Here is a 22,855-nt window from a genome sequence, read left to right on the forward strand (position 1 = left end):
ACTAGCCGGGCGAGGTGGCGGGCGCCTGTAGTCCCAGCTACTCGGGAGGCTGAGGCAGGAGAATGGCGTAAACCCGGGAGGCGGAGCTTGCAGTGAGCTGAGATGCGGCCACTGCACTCCAGCCTGGGTGACAGAGCGAGATTCCGTCTCAAAAAAAAAAAAATAATAATGAAAGACAGTAATGGATTTAAAGAATAACATAAAATTAATCTCTAAGGAGACTTATAACCTTTATTTTATAAAAAATTCACTGAGAGAAAAAGGTCTAGAAAATGTCAGTTCCTGATAAGCAGAAACAGAAAACAGACCTATAGAAAGGCTCTTATTTAGGATATAAACATAGTGAAGTCTCACGCTAAGCTTGTGTGTATGTATATCTATGTACACATATATTTATATATTTTAAAGACTATTTTTATTAACTATTTCTGAATAGTTAATTTATCTACATTATTCAGAATTCAAAAAGCATACAAGTATACAGTGAAAATTTCGTCCCATGTCAGTTCCTACCCCCAAGAGCAATCAATGTTATTCAGTTTTGTGGTCTTCGAAACATGTTTTATGCATATAAAAAGTATGTGTGTGTGTGTGTATATACACACACACACTTTTTCACTTTTTTACACAAAAAATGGGCATGCTTGGGCGTGGTGGCACATGCCTGTAATCCCAGCTACTTGGGAGGCTGATGCAGGAGAATCGCTTGAACCTGGGAGGCGGAGCTTGCAGTGAGTCGAGATCGCACCACTGCACTCCAGTTTGGGCAACAGAGCAAGACTCTGTCTCAAAACAAGGCGGGGGGGGACATGCTGGACATAATACTGTGTACTTTGTTCTTTCCACTTATATCTCAAAGACCTTTCCATAACTGCACATGAAAAACTTCCTTATTCTTTTCTACAGCTGATTAATATTATATTTCATTGGGTGAATATTCCATAATGTATTTACCCAGTTTCCTACTGATATTCATGTTCGTTCTAATCTGTTACCATTACAAACAATGCCATAATAACCTTTTATCTATGTCATTAAACAGGAGAATAAATAAATCTATGGGATAAATTCCTGGAAAGAATGAGTCAAAGGGGCATATATTGTAATTTTGATGGATATCGACAAATTGCCCTCCATGGAATCTGTACCAATTTACAATCTCAGCAATGCATGGGAGTGTCTGCTTCGGCACACCGACCAACAAAGTGAGTTAGCAAACTACCAAGTGTAGGTAGGATTTCCAATTCCCTTATTATGAGTTAGGTTGAGCATTTTTCACACGGTAAGCACCCCTTCTCCTAGCATTTTAACGACTTAATGTATACTAGAAAAAAAATAAGCTTTTGGTTTTTTTTGTTTCCATCCCATAAGGCGTTGAGTTTTTTATTTTTAATTTTAAAGAAATGCCCTAAATTATTTTTAATTTTAAAGAATGCCCTAAATTATGTAAGAACTACTGGTAAAACAACTTATAATTGGATTCAGAGCGGCAGGAAGTAAGAAAAGGAGAAAGAAAAACATAACTTTATTTCTAGAAGTATAAAGTGTGGGAGATGCAGCCCTGTTTCAGTGAGAGAGAATTATGAGCACAGCCTTTTAGGTTTCCTGAAGTTATTCAGTGAAATTTAAGCCACTATGAAGAAGAAAAAGCCAATTTTCCTACAGTATAGCTTTTATTATATTAGCCAAATATAAGCCAATTCTGAAAGTATTCCTAGAAGAGATCTGAGAAATCAGGCCAGACTTTGCAAATTTAGATGGTATGTGGGGAAATGTTTTTTATTTTTAAAAATACGTATTCTAGTATATATTAAGAAAAATGGATACATCAAACTAGTAATATCATAAGAATTATTTAGAATGAAACTTTTAAGTGTCAATTAAAATGTCAATTAAATGTCAATGTCAAGAAAAAACAGTAAATAACTAATACTGTAACGGTATTCTCTAGTGTGGCAAAGTCATTACCATGGTTCCTCAGTGGCCAAAATCTCAGAAACAATGAACGAAGGAGGGAAAATGGAAGCTTAACAATAACTTAATTTATCACTGATGGCCACTAAAGCGAAGGTGAGAGAGAAAAAAGGAACTTCCTTAAAATAACTTATTTTATATTTGACAATTTTTAAATGTGCATTTTCTTTCTATGTTACCAAAGGGTCTAGTTTCAGACATTCTGATCATGCTAGGGATTCAGACTTACTGTGTACGTCGTACTTTCCCTACAAGGAGAACCAAAAAGCAGGTTTTTTTCAAAAGCATTTGAATATCAGGTCAGGGTTCTTTAGAACAGGCCTCAGAGGATTTCCCCCTCAGTAAACAGGCTGCAAAGAGATAATTAGCCTGTCATTTTAGATTCCAGTGCAGAGGAACTAAAAGCAGGCTATGTGGTTACAGACTCAAGAGGCTTAAATGAAAACAAATTAAGTGAGCTTATGTTCCAACCAAATCTAATGACCATGTGATCCAATTTCTCTTCAGCTCTTGAGTGGGACATGCTCCTGAGTGGCCACTCAGATTGTGCACCTTTGGTTATACTGTTTAGACTGAATCACGACATGATTAATCAACTCTCTGACTAATCGACTATCTGGACACTAAAAACACAACGACTGTAAGAAAAAGAAAGCCACAGGCAGACAAAATGTTAACGTTATGACATAAAACCACAATAGAAAACCAAAAAACATCAAGGCTGTTTGTCATAGACTCACAATGATTCTTACCATTCAACATGGTAGCCACCAAATTTTGAACTTTAATTCACGTAAATTGAAATAGCCACAGAATTTTTTTTTTTTTTTGGAGACAGAGTCTCCCTCTGTCGCCCAGGTTGGACTGCAGTGGTGCTATCTCGGCTCACTGCAACCTCCGCCTCTCGGGTTCAAGCGATTTTCCTGCCTCAGTCTCCTGAGTAGCTGGGACAGATATGAAATATTTTCATCACCGCAAAAAGACTTATTGTAATATTCTAACTCCTAACTTAGAACCATGAACAAATCTACCTGACCTGTTTCCATCCTCAGCATCTAAATGGATTGATAGCTCTGGGGGACATACACACCAAACTAAGTTCTACTGCTGACTTCAGGATCACTATAGAGCTTTATTTTCCTTTAAACTTCAAAAAACAAAAACAAAAACAAAAAAAACCTGTCTTTAAGTGATGCAACAAGTATGCCTCAGAGAGTTTCATAATTAAAGAACGATTCATCTCTCCTCTTGGGCACTGAAGAACCCAGGTGCCTCAAATAAAAGACTATTAAAAACAATTACAATGTATAAAACAATAAGAACACCATGACCACTGGAGAGCTTAGTTCATAAGAACATAAATTCTTTTCTTCCTTTTCACCAAAACCTCAGCTAACAAACATGAAGACACTCAATAGGTATTCTCGGCAGAGAACACTTTTAAAAAACAAGTTATGGTTATTCTGGAGAATGACACATTCCTGCTTTGAAGGAATAAGATACACCGAAAAACCAAAACCCTTAATCCAATAATACCTGATATGGCTTGGATGTTTGTCCCCTCCAAATCTCACACTGAAATGTGATTTCCAATGTTAGGTGAGGGCTGGTGGGAGGTGACTGGATCGTGGAGATGAATCCCTCATGAATGATTTGGCATCACTCTCTTGATGATAAGTGAGTTATCAGCTAGTTCACCTGAGATATGGTTGTTTAAAAGAGTCTGGGACCTCCTCTGGTTTCTCTCTCTCTCTCTCCTGACTCTCGCCATGTGAGGTACCTGTTCCCCCTTTCAGCATGACTGTAAGCTTCTTGAGGCCCTCACCAGAAACAGCTACCAACACCACACTTCCTGTACACCCTGCAATACCAAGAGCCAATTAAAACTCTTTTCTTATAAATTACTCAGTCTCAGGTATTCCAATGGACAAACAGAACACCTGAATATCCAATTCCATTTCTTACTGCTGTTTTCTCTCTGAGAGGGTGAGAGAAATCTCATTCAATTTCATTCTTTCTTAGAGCTCTATTGCTTACTCATTGTATCATTTTCTAGAGAAAGATGGCACAAGGATCCAATCAAACAAATTCCAAGTTTAAAGCAGTTTTTAGGGGTTTACTCCCAAGCCTCTGATCCAGGCCAAATATAGTATTTTCACACTGCTTTGGAAGCCCAGCTTAACTCTAACACAAGGTTCCCAAAAGCAGCACTACTGACATCTGGGGCCAGATGCCTCTTTGTTATGGGGATTGCCCTGTGCATTGCAGGATGTTTAGCAAACATCCCTCGCCTATCCTCACTAGATGTCAGCAATAGCTGCAACCAGTTGTGACGGGCAAAGATGTTTCCAGACATTGCCATGCCCTGGGGATACAAAATCGTACCTGGTTGAGAACCACTGCTCTCAACCAAGGAACATTCTTGGTTATCTCAACCCTAATTCTTCACATTCATTAGATGCTCATCCAAATCTCTGCATATAGACTTTCTCTCACCATCAAACTCAGCAACTATTTGTGAAACCTCTAAAACACAACATCACGGGCTCTAGATAAACAAGCAAGAGAGATTCTGTTCCTACCTTCAAGGAGGTTTCTTAGATAAAGAATTGTAATAAAAGACACCCAATTATATAATGTTTTGAATTGTTAATTGTTTTCCCCTGAAATGGATCTCTCATCTCATCAAACTGAAAACACCTTGAGGACAAAGACCATAACTTGTCTGTGAGTACCAATACTTGATTCATGGCCAATAAAAACAATCAATTATAGACTTTATCGTAACAAGATGACAATTTCATATAGACAGTAAAAACTTGTGCTAACTCGAACAGGTAAGTTAACCTTTCTCAGCTGTAGTTTGTTCCTCTGTAAAACGGGGAGAAAATGATTGTTGACATGACTAAATCAGAAAATATAAGTAAATTTTTTTCCACCTCTGGCACAGAATAAGCATTCAATACCTGTAGGTTATCATTACTATTATTTTATTAGCAATGAATCCTACCTCAAGAGGAAGAGCTTGCTCTGGGCTACTATAATAAACTCCTACATGACATTAAAAAAAAAAAAAACTATCACCCTGCATTCTGAGGGTAAGAGGAAGGAAAGTAAGCATCTCTACCAATGTCCTGGGAGGAATTCAATGCAGGAATGAATCAGATGTCTGGGGGAAAAAAAACACTCATCTATCTAAAACGCGTGGGTATGTTTGCCATAAACACATGAGAACCTAAAGGGGAAGTAAAAACATGCCTTTTTTTAATAAATACTGGCGCATGCAAGGGACAAGCGTTGTAAGACTTACACACCTTTCTGTTTATTTGCTTAGTCTTTTAGAAATTATGCTTAGAATTTCTACTGCTATAATCTTAAATACATGCCAGCGATTTTTTTTTTTTTTTTTTTTTTTTTTTTTTTTTTTTTTGAGACGGAGTCTCGCTCTGTCGCCCAGGCTGGAGTGCAGTGGCCGGATCTCAGCTCACTGCAAGCTCCGCCTCCCGGGTTCACGCCATTCTCCTGCCTCAGCCTCCCGAGTAGCTGGGACTACAGGCGCCCGCCACCTCGCCCGGCTAGTTTTTTGTATTTCTTAATAGAGACGGTGTTTCACCGTGTTAGCCAGGATGGTCTCGATCTCCTGACCTCGTGATCCGCCCGTCTCGGCCTCCCAAAGTGCTGGGATTACAGGCTTGAGCCACCGCGCCCGGCCCATGCCAGCGATTTTTAATTTAATACAAAGCAGAGTTTGTAAGAAAAAAAGGCAAATTTTGTTAGATGCTTTAAAGTAAGAGAATATAAAGCCATGGGAAAGAGCTGGGTGAGTTGTGTGTGTTTGAGTAGAGCAGCATTATGAGAGGGAAGATACTTGGGATCGGAGTAGAAGAGAGAAAAGGGCACCATGTTGGAAGCCATACATCCAGGAACACCTCTGGCAGCACAGGAAGTTCAACTGAACAAAAAGAGACCTCACTGTCACAATGGATGAGACGAGTATAGTGTGTACCATGGGCTCCACACCAAAGGCCTTAGACAAAACGGCTCAAGTAATCCTCACAATAATCCTATGAGGCAGGTATCTTTTAGTAATCACATTTTACAGATGAAGAAACTGAGGTTTCAGACTCCAATCCAGGCACCCTGGCTCCACGGTAGTGCCTCAACCACTATACTTTATGGTGTCTATTTTAATTTCAGACCTAGAAAATTAATTTATATTTGCTACTTAATAAGACCAGTTCTCTCCCCTCTACCCTTTCGTATTTCAAAAGAGCATCCTTTCAGTTGCATCGTGTGTGGTGTTCAGGAGGCTGAAAGAAGAGAGTGTGATGGATGGACTCTTTTGTCTTTGGACACTGAAATCATACACACGGAGGAACTCGCGTGGGTAGAAATGGAGACGTCGTCCTGGACAAGAAGAGGATGAGGGTCTTGAGAACGAGGGAGGTCGCCCCAATTTTTAATCCCTGCTCTTGCTTTGGCTACTGTGTTCAATCAAAAGACCCCAAAGACTACCTATTTCAACTCTGCTTTTCATTTTTGCCTCTGAGCGATGGAGAGGATGGCAGCAAGGCCAGGGGGCCTATGTGCAGGGAGGCTAAGGCGAAGTGGGCTTCTGGCAGAGGAAGGCAAGGCTGCCAACCCGGATGGGGGCAGAGAGGCGCGTGAGAAGGCTGGGACAGAGGACTGAGGTGGGGATCGGGTGGGGAGCTGGAAGCAGGGGGCGGCGAGGCCAATAGGGTTCAGATCGGCAGTCTGGATGTGATCAACAGATGGAGGTGGGACCCGAACCCCGGCTGAAGCTGAAACTGAAGCTGAAGAGGCGCCAGGGGCAGAGCCACCCTATCACTACCATTTGGGCAGATCTCAGAAAGGAAGCGGGGCAGGAATCAAGGCATTTCGAAACAGGAGCAGAGAATAACCTCGAGCCCTGGGCCCGGGTGGTGGCAGCGGCGGGGAAGGGGCCCCGCGCGCGAAGGGGCTGCCGAGATGGGTCCGCTCCGCGGGGAAGCCCAGGACAGAGCGCCGCGGAGGCTCGCGCCGTGGCGTGGGGCCCTGAGGCCGGGCAGCACCCACCCGCCAGCGCCACGGCCTTGCGTACCTGAGGCGGCCGCCTGGCTCCCCTCCACTCCCTGGCAGTCCCCGACGCCGCCAGCCGACCCTCGGCGGGCTGTGGGGCTCCAGGAGCCCGGCCCCTCAGCCGCCTGCAGGTCAGACATCTGCAGCCCGCGCGCGGAGCTCTCCTCTGCCAGCCTCGAGTGGCTCCGGAAACAGCCGACGGCCGAGCGAGCGCCGGGCACAGCCGAGCGCAGCCTGCAGGCCGGAAGAAGCGGTGCGGCGGCCGCTTGAAAATCTAGCTGACCCAGGGGCGGCCGCAGTAGCTCCGGCCCGCGGAGGCTGGCGATGCGGCCACGGGGAAGGTTACCGCGTGGTTCTGATAGCCGATTTTTAAAGTCAGGGCTTGAAAGAACAAACAAAATCTGGGGAAGAGTCAGGAATACACTGCCGGAAATCGTGGTATCCATAGAGACGCTATCGGAAGTTGGGGTTGCTAGGAAGCCGCGGCGCGTCCGCTAAGCTGCAAATGGCTGAAGTCCCGGAGGATTACGATTCCGGCCCAGATGAAGATGGAGAGCCGGAGTCTGAGAGGCCTGAACTGCCTGAACTTCATAAATCATATGAAAATGCCGAACGAGACACCATGGCAGAGGCAGACTCGAAGCTACCAGCAGAGATTTATCACGAGCCACAGCCAGAGACCGAGGAAGAGGACTTCAGAGAGGGGGAGCCAAAGAGTGCTAAGAACGTGCAGCTGAAACCTGGCGGGACGTCCCTGGAAGGCATTGCCAAGGAGTCCAAGAGAGACGTACCAAGCGAAACTGAACCAGGGATTCCCCAAGAGGTAAAGTCGGAAAGAGAGATGGGAGAGTTTTTCAAAGATTTGGAGGCCCCTATGGATGAAACGCATGAGTCAGACCTAGAGCCACCAGAGGAGGCTAAACTAAATGTTACAGAGGATGTGTTCCTAGAGTCAGCTATGGAAACAGATCCAGTGCCACCAACGGAAACCATGTCTGAGGTTTCAGGGGCCACAGTCAGAGAGAGAAATTTAGAATTACTAGAGGAGGGGACGGAACTGGGGGTTCCAGAGGAATCACTTAGAGTGCAACATGAAGAGACAGGTGTAGAGCCTCCAGAGCAGACCAAACTAGATTTTCCAAGTAAGAAACCAGGAGAATCACTTGAAGAGACAGATCTTCAGCCACCAAAGATGACCAAACCAGAGATTCCAGAGGAGACACAAAGAGAGTCAACTGAGAAGAAAAGGGCAGAGCCACCTGAGCAAGCTAGACCAGAATTTCCAGAGAAGGAACCAAGAAAGTCTAGTGAGGAGGCAGGTCTAGAGCCTCCAGAAGAGACTCAACCAGAGGTTCCAGGGGAGATGCAAAGAAAGGCAACTGAGGAGAAAGGGACAGAACTACCTGAGCGGACTAAACCAGACCTTCTAGACCACAAGTCAAGAAAGTCTACTGATGAGAACGTCCCTGAGCCACTAGAAGAGATCAAATTAGAGTTTCCCGAGGAAGAATCAAGAAAACCAAATGAGGAAACAATTCTAGAACAATCAGAAATGATGAAACCAGAAAGTCCAGAAGAGATAAGAAAATCAAATGAGGAAAAAAATCCACAACCACCAGAGGAGACTGGTCTAGTGCTACCACAGGAGATCAACCCACAATTTGAAGAGAAAACACAAACAAAGCCAACTGAGGAGAAAAATCTAGAGTTACCAGATGAAACCAAACCAAGAGAGACACATGTAGAATTTCCCAAGGAAGACAGGCCAGAACCAATCAAGTCTAAGTATTCTGTAGGAAAGGATGAGCTAGAGCTCCGTGAGCCTAAAAGAGGAAAGTGGTCACTAAGTGACGAATTTAAAAAAGAATACTACGCATTAGGATCTATCAGAGAAAGTGAAGAATCAGTTGGTACACATTACGAGTTTTCACAACCACTCCAAAAATCGTTTGATGTCAGTGAAGTATGCTCATACTCAGATCCCTCAGAGTCTCTGACAGAATTAAGCGAGTTCGTTCATGAAAAGGAAGTTGTAGATTTGTCCCAAGACTTGAAGGAACTGGTCTCTGAAGATGATGAAACCCAGTCAAAACAAGGGACTGTGTTACAATTTGAGCATCTTAATTGGGATCCAGAGAAAGTTGCAGAGTGGATTAGCCAGCTAGGCTTCCCTCAATACAAGGTATACAAAAATAAGATTTTTTGAAATCACATGCTCTCATCTGTCTACCTCTTATTCCTTTTAACCTGGCTTGAGCTCTTACCTCTTTACCGGAAGGAGTATCAAAAAGTCCTGGACTATGGTAGAGGTAACTTGGATTTTAATTTTGGCCTTGCCACTTATGTATATTTGTATTTTGGGAGAGGAAGGGAGGGTCACATCTGTTTGTTTTTCCTCTTCCAGTGATTACACTTCTCTGCAATCCTTGAATAAAAGACCGAGAAGAGTATATAGACCTCCTTTCTTTTTTTTTTTTTTTTTTTTTTTTTTTGAGACAGAGTCTTACTCTGTCGCCCAGGCTGGAGTGCAGTGGCACGATCTTGGCTTACTGCAAGCTCCACCTCCCCTGGGTTCATGCCATTCTCCTGCTCAGTACCTCCCAAGTAGCTGGGACTACAGGCGCCCGCCACCACACCCAGCTAATTTTTTGTATTTTTAGTAGAGACGGGGTTTCACTGTGTTAGCCCGGATGGTCTCGATCTCCTGACCTCATGATCTGCCAGCCTCAGCCTCCCAAAGTGCTGGGATTACAGGCGTGGGCCACCGTTTCCCGCCTTAGACCTCCTTTCCTGGAAAACTGTATTTTTAAGTAGATTTTGTTCAAGGTAGGCTTTTTGGTACTTTGTCAAGTTGTTTTAGTGGCAGCTCCCTTACTTTGAACTTGTGCCATTACTCTTTCAAGTGTCGGCCCCAAATAATGTCACATGTATCATGAGCACATAAGTGTATTAATTCAAGTCAGCCAGTCAACCAAAAATAGTTTTAATAAAAAGACAGTGTAAACCTCTTATTTCACTGATGCCAACTAGGTTTAAGGCTACCACAAAACAACAAGATCTGAAACCTTTTGTACCTACTATACTTACAAATGTAATTGAGACATGAAGAAGCACTAGTTGTACCATGCCAAATAAAAGGTTAAAGAGCAGTGTAAAATTTAATAAAGAGCTTACATGGACAAATTGTGCCATTATTGGGATAGAAAATAAATTTAAGCTACTCAGGAGGCTCGGGCAGGAGGACTGCTTGAGCCCAGGACTTCGAGGCCGCAGTGAGCTATGACTGCGGCACTGCACTCCAGCCTGGATGACAGAGCAAGACCCTGTCTCTAAAAAAAGAAAAGAAAAAATGTTTTTTTCTCAGGATAGAACAAACATGATTTCTTCCCTTCCTCTCTCTTCCCCTCCTTTCTTCCTTCTATTTGCAGTGCATTTTTAAAGTGATGTCCTTGTATTGACAGGAATGTTTTATCACAAACTTCATCAGTGGCCGAAAACTCATTCACGTCAACTGCTCAAACCTCCCTCAGATGGGGATAACAAACTTCGAGGACATGAAGGTGAGTTGTGTCCAAAGTTTCCCTACAGAGCACTGTAACAGTGCCACCATCTGTCTCAAACCAACCTTTTTTGCCTCCAGCCTGGGCTCCCATTTCTGTCAGTGGTGTCATCATAATTCCAGTCCCTCAGGTTCACAGTGGTTGCCTCCTCTTTCTCCTTTGATCCCCATAAATATTCCAAGAACTGTCCATTGCTCCTGTGGCACTTACACCATCTGGCTTTCTTCTTTCCCACTTTTCAAACCTTATGGCCTCATGCCTAGAACACCGCAGTGGCCTCCTGCTTTTAGCCTTTCTCCGTGGGCCCTTTGGATTCAAGGGCCCTGCTTTTATGGTCTCACTTTCCACCTACTTATGTACTATTCAGAAACCTTCTTTGGATCCCTTCTGCTTACCAAGATAGTCTCAGCTCCCTAGTTTAGAATTTAAGGCCCTCCACAAGTTCTTTCCCCTACCACTCCTCCACATGAATTTTGTGCTCCAGCCTACCACCAGGTCTAACTCACACCTTCGCAAACCTGCCTGATGCATTCTTCTATGTCTTTGCTCAGTTCCCCCATCCTCTGTATTACTAATATGAATCTTAATCATCCTTCAAGACCAATTCCTCATTTGCATCTCCCCAAGAAGTCTTTCATAATATTCCCAGCCCACAGTAGCCCCCATCCCGAGTTCTCATGACATTTCGTGTCTCTGACACCCATTTGGCACTTATATAACACCATATGTATTTTGCCTGCTTTGCTGCCTAACTTTGAAACAAGCTACATTAACCACTCTGAGCCTCAATTTTCTAAAATCTCCAGCACCAACAGTTCATGATTATACTCCTTTGCATAACAGTACCCTCCATTTGTAGTGCTTTGCAATTTACAAAGCATCACAAACAATATCACGGGTAACTTCTCCTTTAGCACCTCACCCCAATAACCCTCCAAGAATGAACAGTTCTTGGCATAACCATGGTTTTTCTCAGCACACCCATGCCCAGAAATGCTCCACCTCAGTGGTTTCCAAACTTGGGTCGTCTTCAGAATCAAATGAGATTTTTTGAAAAAGATACATTCCTAGCCTTCATCCTGCAGAAATTTGGATTCATTAGGGCTGGGTAGGCCCTGGAATCGCTTCCCTAGATGACTCTTCAACTGGCTTTATAATCTTGTAATTCCATAAGTCATATGGTTTAGAAATAAGAAAACTACACTTGTGAATACCCGAGTCCTTTTACTAGCAACAAGATATAAGGAAGCTTTTTAAATTATTAAACATATAGTCCTAACTGAGCGTTTACTTTCTTGAATTCTGCTAATAGCTATCCTTTGCTGAGAGCTTACTGTGGCCTCTTATATGTATTATTTCACTAATTATTATTTTACAGAAGAGAAAACTGGGGCCCTGAAAGGTGAAACAAGCTATTCAGATAATACGATTTTTCTGTTTTGTTTTGTTTTGGTTTTGTTTTTCTTGAGACAGGGTCTCACTGTGTCACCCAGGCTGGAGTGCAGTGTGACCTTGGCTCACTTCAACCTCCACCTCCTGGGTTTAAGCGATTCTCCTGCCTCAGCCTCCCAAGTAGCTGGGACTATGGGTGTGTGCCACCATGCCCAGCTAATTTTTTTTTCTTGTTTTTTTTTTTTTTTTTTTTTTTTTTTTTTGAGACGGAGTCTCGCTCTGTTGCCCTGTTGCCCAAGCTGGAGTGCAGTGGCACGATCTCAGCTTATTGCAACCTCTGCCTCCCAGGTTCAAGCGATTTTCCTGCCTCAGCCTCCTGAGTAGTTGGGACTACAGGTGCATGCCACCATGCCCGGCTAATTTTTTGTGTTTTTAATAGAGATGGGGTTTCACCACATTAGCCAGGATGGTCTTGATCTCTTGACCTCGTGATCTGCCTGCCTTGGCCTCTCAAAGTGCTAGGATGAGCCACTGTGCCTGGCTTAATTTTTGTATTTTTAATAGAGACAGGGTTTCATGATATTGGCCAGGCTGGTCTCATACTCCTGACCTTAAGTGATCTGCCAGTCTTGGCCTCCCGAAAGTGCTGGGATTACAGGCGTGAGCCGCTACGCCTGACTTATATTCAGATAATAAGTTTAAGAGCCAGGATTTAAGTCCATCTTGTGTGACTTCCCAATCCATGTTCTATTTAAACCACTATACTGTGTTGCCTCTCTAAGTGCACATTTTTGTTACCATAAACTTCTATGTACTATAAACATTATGATGTGGAAATGATCATTTATTTATTTATTTTTGAGACAGTCTTTTCTGTCACCTGGGCTGGAGTGCAGTGGCTCGATTTCAGCTCATGGCAACCTCCGCCTCCCAGTTTCAAATAATCCTCCTGCCTCAGCCTCCCAAGTAGCTGGGATTACAGGCACGTGCCACCATGTCTGGCTAATTTTTGTATTTTTAGTGGAGATAGGGTTTCACCATGTTGGCTGTGCTGGTCTTGACCTCCTGACCTCAGGTGAGCCACCCACCTAGGCCTCCCAAAGTGCTGGGATTATAGGCATGAGCCACCATGCCCGGCCTGGATCATTTATTATATATTTGTATTTCCAACCATGCCCTCACTTAACTACCAACTACTGCCAGATAAATATTGTGTTCTTTTTATGTTCAAAGATGACACAGCTGTGTTTATGAACTCTAATTTCTACTTAAGGTATAATGAATTTTCTAGATAAAAATAAGGAACAGGCTGCTCTGCCTGTGGAGCAGCCATAGCCCTTGACTTTCTTAATAAACTTGCTTTCGCTTAAAAGTAATAATAAGGAACAGAATTAGCAAAATAGTAACCTGTCAAATTCCTGGAACATTTAAGTACCAAGAATTTCAGCTTTTTATCATGAGAAGGCATTTTTAAGAGTCAGACAATTCATTCAGCTCCCTTGGCTTTCTAATTCCAAAAGTACAATATCAACATGCAATAATAAAAACTCTAATTATGCTTTTTCTTATCTTGCAAGATGCAAGAGGTTTTAAAAATCTTCTGAAATCCTCAAGAGTAAATGATGAACCCAGTGGTCTGTCCTTATATCTAAGAAATTTGAATAAGCGAACTTTGAGATACTTATTATCACAGTCACCTCAGACAAATGTGGCCTTCCCTTGAGGTCACTAGAGTAACATAAAGACCAAGACATTCAAAGTATGTTAGATAAGCTTTGCTTGACACTTAGACCCATATGAAAAAGCTGATTATGGCCAGGCCTGGTGGCCCACGCCTGTAATCCCAGCACTTTGGGAGGCCAAGGCAGGTGGATCACCCGAGGTCAGAAGTTCGCCTGGCCAACATGGCGAAAATTCTTCTCTACTCAAAATACAAAATACAAAAATTAGCTAGGCATGTTGCGTGCCTGTAGTCCTAGCTACTCGGGAGGCTGAGGCAGGAGAATAGCTTGAACCCGGGAGGCGGAGGTTATAGTGAGCTGAGATCGTGCTCTCCATGAACTGCATTCCAGCCTGGGTGACAGCGAGACTCAATCTCAAAAGCAAACAAACAAACAAAAAACTGATTATGCTCTAAGACACATAACTTCTAGGAAGTCATACATGAACTCAAGTATGCTTAGTTCATAGACTAAGCATAGTCTAAGTCTTTTAGACTTACTGATATAGAAAGCTTTTAAAATGTCTCCGTTGTACTTATAGCACCTAGTACACCCACAATTTATCCCATGACAACAGTTAAATAGTATAGTTATCTTTTTCATGCTGACTCTCCCATATCATCATTTATGGACTTTTGGGAGAATAGAAGGAAGGAAGAAAGAGCAGATTGCTTGAGAGTACGGAATTCTGGACGTGCTGCTAAGAATTTGAACAATATTGCCACTGTGTACCTCCTATACAAGCCTTGCAGCTAATTTATGGCCATTTTCTGTTACCTTCAAAGCCCGCATTTACTTCCTTAATTTTTGAATTACTCATGCTTCACCTGTAGAAATAACTTACTTGTCCCTTTGTCCTTAGTGCAACATATTAAGATAACCAGAGAAGAGCAAAATATGTGTGTGAGACTGGTGAGGACTGCAGGAGAAAAGAAGCACTAATTCTCCTTTCCCCACCAGCCAAGGAAGCGCTTGAATCCACTGTCCTGTCTTTCCCATTCGTAGTGATACGTTTAGCTTGGTAAAAGGAGAGAGAAAGTCAATCTCAGTTATTCTAAGGACAAGCTAGACGAGCTAGCATTACACTTGCTTCATTTTTCGCTTAGAAAATAATTCTTAAAATACTTTAACTCTTCACCGTATCAGATGAACAAAAGAATTTTGTGATAAATATCTGAAGAACCTTGATGAGTTACTTATTCCTGTTGTATGCATGATTTTATAGTATAAGGTATAGCCTTATATGCTTTACAATATCTCAACAGTTTTACTACACTTGCATTGTTGCAAACTATTTAAATAGCACAGATTCATAACAACCAGTCAGCAGTTGAGTATCATTAGACTAAAATTTTTTCTTTTTAAAAATCCTTTTAATTTTCAAATAATTTCAGTGTTACAGAAGAGTTACAAAGATAGTACAGAGAATTCTGGTTTGTTTGTTTTTTTTTTTTTTTTTGAGACAGAGTCTTGTACTGTTGCCTAGGCTGGAGTGCAATAGCATGATCTCGGCTCACCACAACCTCCGCCTCCCGGGTTCAAGCGATTCTCCTGCCTCAGCCTTCCTAGTAGCTGGGATTACAGGTGCCCGCCACCACGCCTGGCTAATTTTTTGTATTTTTAATAGAGACATTAAACACTATGTTGGCTAGGCTGGTCTTGAACTCCTGACATCGTGATCCGCCCACCTCGGCCTCCCAAAGTGCTGGGATTACAGGCGTGAGCCACCATGCCCAGCTGAATTCTGGTATACTCTTAACCCAGTTTCCTCTATGTTAACATCTTAGTTAACAATAGTACATTTATCAAAGCTAATAAATTAATATCAGTATTATTAGTATTATTAAACTATAGACGTTATTCAGATTTCTGCAGATTTCCCACTGATAAATGGTTTTTTGTTCCAGTATCTAATCCAGGATTTGCATTTAACTGTCATATTTTGTGGGTCTCCTCCAAAAGGTGGCAGTTTTTTTTATTTTTGTCTTTCATGACCTTGACACTTTTCTTGAAGAGTAGTGATCAAGTATTTTGTAAATTCCCCTCAATTTTACCTTGTCTCATCTTTCCTATTATTAGACTGAAGTTATGGATTTGGGGGAAACCAGTCACAGAGGTGATGAGCCCCTCCCATCTCATCATATCAGGAGGTACATGATAGCAACATGATTTACTGCTGGAAACATTAACCTCATCACTTGGTTAAGGTGCTGTCTGTCAGGTTTCCTCATTATAAAGTTACTGTGTTTCCCTTTACAAATTCTGCTCATTTTTTTTGAGATGGAGTCTCACTCTGTCACCCAGGCTGGAGTACAATGGCGCGATCTCGGCTCACTGCAACCTCCACCTCCCAAGTTCAAGCAATTCTGCCTCGGCCTCCCGAGTAGCTGGGATTACAGGCGCCCACCACTGCACCTGGCCAATTTTTTTGTATGTTTAGTAGAGACAGGGTTTCACCATGTTGGCTAGGCTGGTTTCAAACTCCTGACCTCAGGTGATCCGCCCGCATTGGCCTCCCAAAGTGTTGGGATTATACCCCCTTGTCTGTTTATAACTACTTTTTCTGACATTGAGAAACTTGGCTCTCCTTATATGTAAATATGTTTCCCTGTGAAAAACAGATTTACCAAATAGAGTTCAGTGTTTGCGTACAACTGTTTCTGTCTTTAGCCTTTCAGTATCTAGACAGAGCACTGTTTTCTTAAAGTTACAGGTCAGCTCCTTTCCTCCCCACCCCCTTCAGTGAGATTATGTTTTACTCTATAATACAGTCAGATTCATTTGTCCACAGCCTTTACTCCATCCCAACATCCTGGATTTTTTTTTTTTTTTAGGCAAGGTCTTGCTCTGTCACCCAGGATGGCATGCAGTGGTGCAATCTCAGCTCAGTGCAACCTCCACCTCCCGGGCTCAAATAATCCTCCCACTTCAGCCTCCCAGGTAGCTGGGACTACAGCCACATGCCACCACACTCATCTAACTTTTCATACTTTTTTGAGGGGGTAGAGATGGGGTTTTGCCATGTTGCCCAGGCTGGTCTTAAACTCCTGCGCTCAAGCAATCCATCTGTCTTGGCCTCTCAGAGTGCTGGGATTATAGGCATGAGCCACTGCACCTTCACTTCCTGGCTTTTTAAAAGTTTGCATGCAGTAAAACCATTATTTGTTGTGTGTAGTTCTGTGGGTTTTGACAAATGCATGCAGTCATGTATCCACCACCAAAGAACCATACAGAACAATTCTGTTACTCTAGAATTTCCCTCTGTGGTCAGCCCATCCCTTTACCCTAATCCCCAATCTGTTTTTGATGTCACATAAGTGGAATCAAATAATGCATATTCTTTGGGTCCGGTTTCCTTCTCTTAGCAAAATGCGTTTAAGATTAATCCATGTTGTTAGATGAATCAACAAGCAGAGTTTAAGGAGACTACACATCTGCTTTAATAATGCTGGTATAGGCTGGCTGCAGCAGCTCAGACCTGTAATCTTAGCTACTCCAGAGGCTGAGGTGGGAGGAATGCCTGAGCCCAGGAGTTTGAGGCTGCAGTGAGCTATGGTCATACCACTACACTCCAGCCTGGGCAACAGAGGGAGACCTCATCTCTGAAACAATAATAATAATAATAATAATAATAGTGGTATAGATGGTTCATATTTTAACCACAACAATTCTGTCTTTGTCCTTAGGTTTAGATCATATAAATTATAGGTTCCAATTATACAAATATGCAAAGTTACATACTATGAGGTAATAAACAATACACAATAAATTGGTGATGAAGCAGAACCATCAGTAGCTTACAAATAAAAGAACAGCAGCCTTTGAAAACAATGATCAACATAAGTTACAATGATAATATAGTAGTAATAATCTTCTTGAAAACTGCAGGCATTGCAGGTAACTGGTTGAGGCCATGTGAAGTAGGTGTTCTGCCGTGATGCCACACACTGAGTATAAGCTACCACCTTAGAATGTAGAATTACGAATCGTTAGAAAACTAATCATCCTCACAAATACCTATTTCCAATAATCCTTACTAACTCAAGTAATTTACCAGTAAGTTGCTCTAAGTCTTAGGCAAAAATAAACTCTACTACTTGTTGTTTGTTCATCAGAACTAAAGAGGCTGGGCACAGTAGCTCACGCCTATAATCCCTGCACTTTGGGAGGCTGAGGTAGGAGGATCACTTGAGCCTAGGAATTCGAGACCAGCCTGGGCAATATAGTGAAATCCCAGCTCTATAAAAAATATTTTAAAAGTTAGCCAGGTGTGGTAGCACATGCTTGTAGTCCCAGCTATGCTGAGGTGGGAGGATCACTTGAGCCCAGAAGGTCAAGGCTACAGTGAGCTATGATTGTGCCACTTCACACCAGCCTGAGTGACACAGCAAGACCCTGTCTCAAAAAAAAAAAAAAAAAAAACTGAAGAAAGAAATTGCAGTTTTAGTTCAATCTGTCACTTGTCAGAGGAACTTCTTGTTTCACTGATGAACTTCAGACACGCTTAAAAATCACTGAATAGGAAGAGGGATAGTCAGATTGTATTTATTGATTTCAGTGCTGTGCAATGAATAGCTTTCTAACACTTTTTTATGAAATTATTTTTATTAAGAAACCCTAAGCACCAAGAGCCATAAAAAACCCATATCATTTGCTGTTATAGCCCACAAAGGGAATATGAGTAGATTATATATATACTCCCTTCCCAAAACAAAGAAAAATTCCAAAAACACATGAATGTGGCTGAGCGGCTGGCTCACACCTGTAATCTTAGCACTTTGGAGGCTGAGGTAGGAGGATCACTTGAATCCAGGAGTTTAAGACCAGCTGGGGAACATGGCAAAACCCCATCTCTACCAAAAACAGAAACAAACAAACAAACAAACAAAAAGCAGGAGTATGGTGTCATTGCCTCTGTAGTCCCAGCTACTTGAGAGGCTGAGGCAGGAAAATGGCTTGAGTCTAGTTCAAGGCTACAGAGAACAATGATTACACCACTGTACTCCAGCCTGCATGACAGAGCAAGACCTACCTGTCTTGATAGATAAAGAATGTGTCGAGGACACTTTTAATTTCTGCATTACAATATTGTACAAAACAGTAGTGAACCCTCTCAGCCCACAGTGGGCACATAGCTCTTTTTGTTAATCATGTGTATATGACTGCAGTGTACCTCCTGGGAACACCATCTGTGAACCTCAGGGAATTTGTGAAATAACCTTTTCTGTTCGGGGCATTGGAAAGGAGAATCAGGGTACTTGCTTTGGCGGCACATATACTAAAAGAGAATCAGGGTGAGATGCTTACCAAAAAAGGTGCACATGTAGAAGCATGCATCACAAACAAGAAGTTTTAGAAGCCACCTGTTCATGTGTGTGTGTGTTTTTGTTTGCTTTTGGAGACAGGGTCTTGCTCTGTTACCCAGGCTGCAGTGCAGTGGCATGATCATGGCTCCTCATTGCAGCCTCAAAACTCCTGGGCTCAAAGGATCCTCCTACTTCAGCCTCCCAAGTAGCTGGGACTACAGGCATGCAACCTCACAACTGGCTTTTTTTTTTTTTTTTTTTTTTTCTTTAGCAATTTGCTTTTGTTTGTTTGTTTGTTTTTTGAGATGGAATCTCTCTGCATCACCCAGGCTGGAGTGCAGTGGCGCGATCTCAGCTCACTGCAGCCTCTGCCTCCCAGGTTCAAGCGACTCTCCTGCCTCAGCCTCCCGAGTAGCTGGGACTACAGGTGTGTGCCACGATACCCAGCTAATTTTTGTATTTTTAGTAGAGACAGGATTTTGCCATGTTGGCCAGGTTGGTCTCGAACTCCTGACCTCAGGTGATCCACCCGCCTCGGCCTCCCAAAGGCATGAGCCACCTCACCTGGCCTTTGTAGTAATTTGAATCTTAGTTCTTAGAAGCCCCAACTGATAAAGATCTCAATTAGAATTCTCACTGGACAACTCAGGAGGCTGAGGCTTGAGGATGGCTTGAGCCCCGTTGTTCAAGGCTGTAGTACACTATAATTGTGCTTGTGTACATCCACTGCACTCCAGCCTGGGTAACACAGCAAGACCCCATCTCAAAAAAAAAAAAAACAAAAACACAATCCTTACTGGGAATGCCAAGGCAACTATACCCATAAACCATCTCTAGAGTCAACAAAACCAGTTCAAGTAAGATCTGAGAAACATGGTATCTTGCCTATCTAAAAGGCACTGCTAATGGGCAGTTTTATATCAGGTCTAGCATTGTATGTGGCATGAATTTTACAGTCTTTTAACTCTGACCAGTAGCTTTACATTAAAAAAAAAAAAAAAAAAGTCCATTCCAAATACCCTTTGGCTGTGATCTAGCAGCAATTTCATGGACTTCTCATCCAGAGGCAGACTATGAATTCAAACAGTGGTGTTATAACTGACCTAGGATTAAAACTAGAATTTGAAAGGCAATCACTATATATATTTATATATATTTATTTATATATATTTATATTTATATATATACTATTTATATATATATATTATTTATATATATTTATATTTATATATATACTATTTATATATTTATTTATATATATTTATTTATATATATTTATATAGTGTTTATATAGTATTAAATATATTTATATATATTTATATAGTATTTATATAGCCACCACGCTCGGCTCTGAGTTATAATTTTTTTTCTTAGTTGCACACTAAATGAGCCCCTTATAGACAAGTTATTTAATAACCTTCCCAGAGATAGTCATGACTCCTAATCTCAACATATTATCTGCTCTTATGCTTAGTCAAATTGCTCAGCAAAAACAAAGAAATGAACCCATCCATGGCCATCTGATGCAAGGGCCTAGAAATATCTTAAATGGTACTTTGAAAAGGATAATAAATCATGTGACATTTAAGAAATTGGTTTTGGTAAGGTTAGGCTAGTAAGTCTGTGAATTTATTTTATTTCCCCATAGAAATAAGGAGTTGGTGGGGTGCGGTGGCTCATGCCTGTAATCCCAACACTTTGGGAGGCTGAGGTGGGCAGATCACCTGAAGTCAAAAGTTCGAGACCAGCCTGGCCAACATGGTGAAACCCCATCTCTACTAAAAATACAAAAATTAGCCAGGCGTGGTATTGCACGCCTGTAGTCCCAGCTACTCAGGAGGCTGAGGCAGGAGAATTGCTTGAACCTAGGAGGCAGAGGTTGCAGTGAGCTGAGATCGCGCCACTGCACTCCAGCCTGGGAGACACAGCAAGACTCCATCTCAAAAAAAAAAGAAAGAAAGAAAGAAATAAGGAGTTCACATTCAAGAGGCTTAGAAAACGAAATAAATCTTCTTTGATCTGGTTGTGTTTTCAGGTTAGTCTAATTAAAAAATTACCCTTGCATTTCAGGCAATTTCTCGACATACGCGGGAGCTCCTGGAAATTGAAGAACCATTATTCAAACGCTCCATCAGCCTTCCCTATAGGGATATTATCGGCTTGTATTTAGAGCAAAAAGGTCATACGGGGATAAAATCTGATGCCTTGACTTTATCTGAATTTGTCAAAGCAGCAGGATTACAGGATTATGCACCAGAAATAACTGCCCCTGAAGAGAATGAGGAATTACCTTGCACTGAACCATAGGAGAAAGCCGCTTCACAGAGCTTGAAAGATCAAACTAAATTACTTGCGGGAAGAGGTATGGTCTTTTTTGGTTTTCTTTTTCTCCATTTTTTTTTTTTTTTTTGAGACAGAGTCTTGCTCTGTCGCCCAGGCTGGAGTGCAATGGTGCAGTCTCAGCTCACTGCAACTTCCAGGTTCAAGCGATTCTCCTGCCTCAGCCTCCTGAGTAGCTGGAATTACAGGCACCCACCACCACACCCAGCTAATTTTTGTATTTTTAGTAGAGATGATGCTTCACCATGTTGGCCAGGCTGGTCTCAAACTCCTGACAGTTGATCTGCCCGCCATGGCCTCCCAAAGTGTTGGAATTACAAGCGTGACCTACTGCACCTGGCCCTTTTCCTCCTTTTCATTAAGATCAGAGTTAGAACTGCTGGCTTCATTCCTAGTTGTGTCTCTGACTTATGTTACCTTCCCTTTGTTTTTGCAATTTAACCCCTTGTTAAAACAAAGATAGTCACGCTTATCTTTCTGGGTAATTATAAGAATTCCTGAGCTGGACAAGGTGGCTCACATCTGTAATCCTAGCACTTTGGGTGGCTGAGGCGGGCAGATCACCTGAGGTCAGGAGTTCAAGACCAGCCTGGCCAACAAGGCGAAACCCCATCTCTACTAAAAATACAAAAATTAGCTGGGCATGGTGGCACATGCCTGTAGTCCCAGCTACTCAGGAGGCTGAGGCAGGAGGATCATTTGAACCCAGGAAGCAGAGGTTGTAGTGAGCTGAGATCGTGCCACTGCACTCCAAGCTAGGTGACAGAGCAAGACTCTAAAACAAACAAAGAAAACAAAGCAAAACAAAATTCCTGAAAATTCTAGTAATGCACCTTGTAGTAGGAACACGTTGGGGAAATATAATTAAAAATAAAATCTCCTGCCAACTCCAGAGAGAGAATTCTCTCCACAAATGCAGAAAAGAAATATTTTTATTCTTGAATAAGCATTAAACTATGATGCACATCACAGGCAAGCTGCTAAAGAGATTGCAAAGACAAATCTCACCCTTTTAGATGGCAGAGCAGATACAATCCATGACATACATGTTAATTATCTGTGTCCAAAGGAAAAATAAAACTTCTGTCTTGACAACAAGCAGAAGTTACTATTTGGAGCCAGGTACCTAGGCTAAACTCCCACAGAGACAGGGAGACAAAGTACCAACCTCCTCAGTGCTCACATTTCAAAGAGATGTCTCCATGGCATCCCAAAAGAGTATGTCCTGAAGTATAAAATGCTAGAGACTTATTCAGCTTTTTAAAAAGATTTACATACATCTCCAGGGCATAGTAAAAGGATTTATGGTGACAAGTTCTTTAAAGGAAATGGTTGTTTTTTGTTTATTTTTTTGAGATGGAGTCTCACTCTGTTGCCCAGGCTGGAGTACAATGGTGTGATCTTAGCTCACTGCAACCTCCACCTCCTGGGTTCAAGTGATTCTCCTGCCTCAGCCTCCCGAGTAGCTGGTATCACAGGAATG

General features: G+C 42.2%; 2 protein-coding genes across 4 annotated transcripts in view; one reads left to right on the forward strand and one right to left on the reverse strand.

The window, feature by feature from the left end:
- Positions 1-7,243, reverse strand: part of TMED8 (transmembrane p24 trafficking protein family member 8) — a 47,055-nt gene extending 39,812 nt beyond the window's left edge. For 2 of the 3 annotated variants that reach the window (XM_025392699.1, XM_025392698.1), the window contains exon 1: positions 7,076-7,243. In XM_025392699.1, the coding sequence (XP_025248484.1) occupies positions 7,076-7,193 (118 nt within the window). In that variant the 5' untranslated portion in view covers positions 7,194-7,243. Of the gene's footprint in view, positions 1-3,510; positions 3,724-7,075 lie in introns of those variants that run through there. The other variant, XM_025392700.1, reaches the window with a different exon arrangement.
- A 280-nt stretch (positions 7,244-7,523) lies between these two features.
- On the forward strand, positions 7,524-21,391 carry SAMD15 (sterile alpha motif domain containing 15). The gene is made up of 3 exons (XM_025392551.1): positions 7,524-9,235; positions 10,515-10,613; positions 21,103-21,391. Exons 1-3 carry the CDS (start codon positions 7,559-7,561, stop codon positions 21,337-21,339), a joined length of 2,013 nt encoding a protein of 670 aa, XP_025248336.1. The 5' UTR covers positions 7,524-7,558; the 3' UTR covers positions 21,340-21,391.
- The last annotated feature ends 1,464 nt before the right edge of the window (positions 21,392-22,855 follow it).

This window comes from Theropithecus gelada, chromosome 7b (genome assembly GCF_003255815.1).
Source record: "Theropithecus gelada isolate Dixy chromosome 7b, Tgel_1.0, whole genome shotgun sequence".
In the NCBI taxonomy this organism is placed as follows: domain Eukaryota; kingdom Metazoa; phylum Chordata; class Mammalia; order Primates; family Cercopithecidae; genus Theropithecus; species Theropithecus gelada.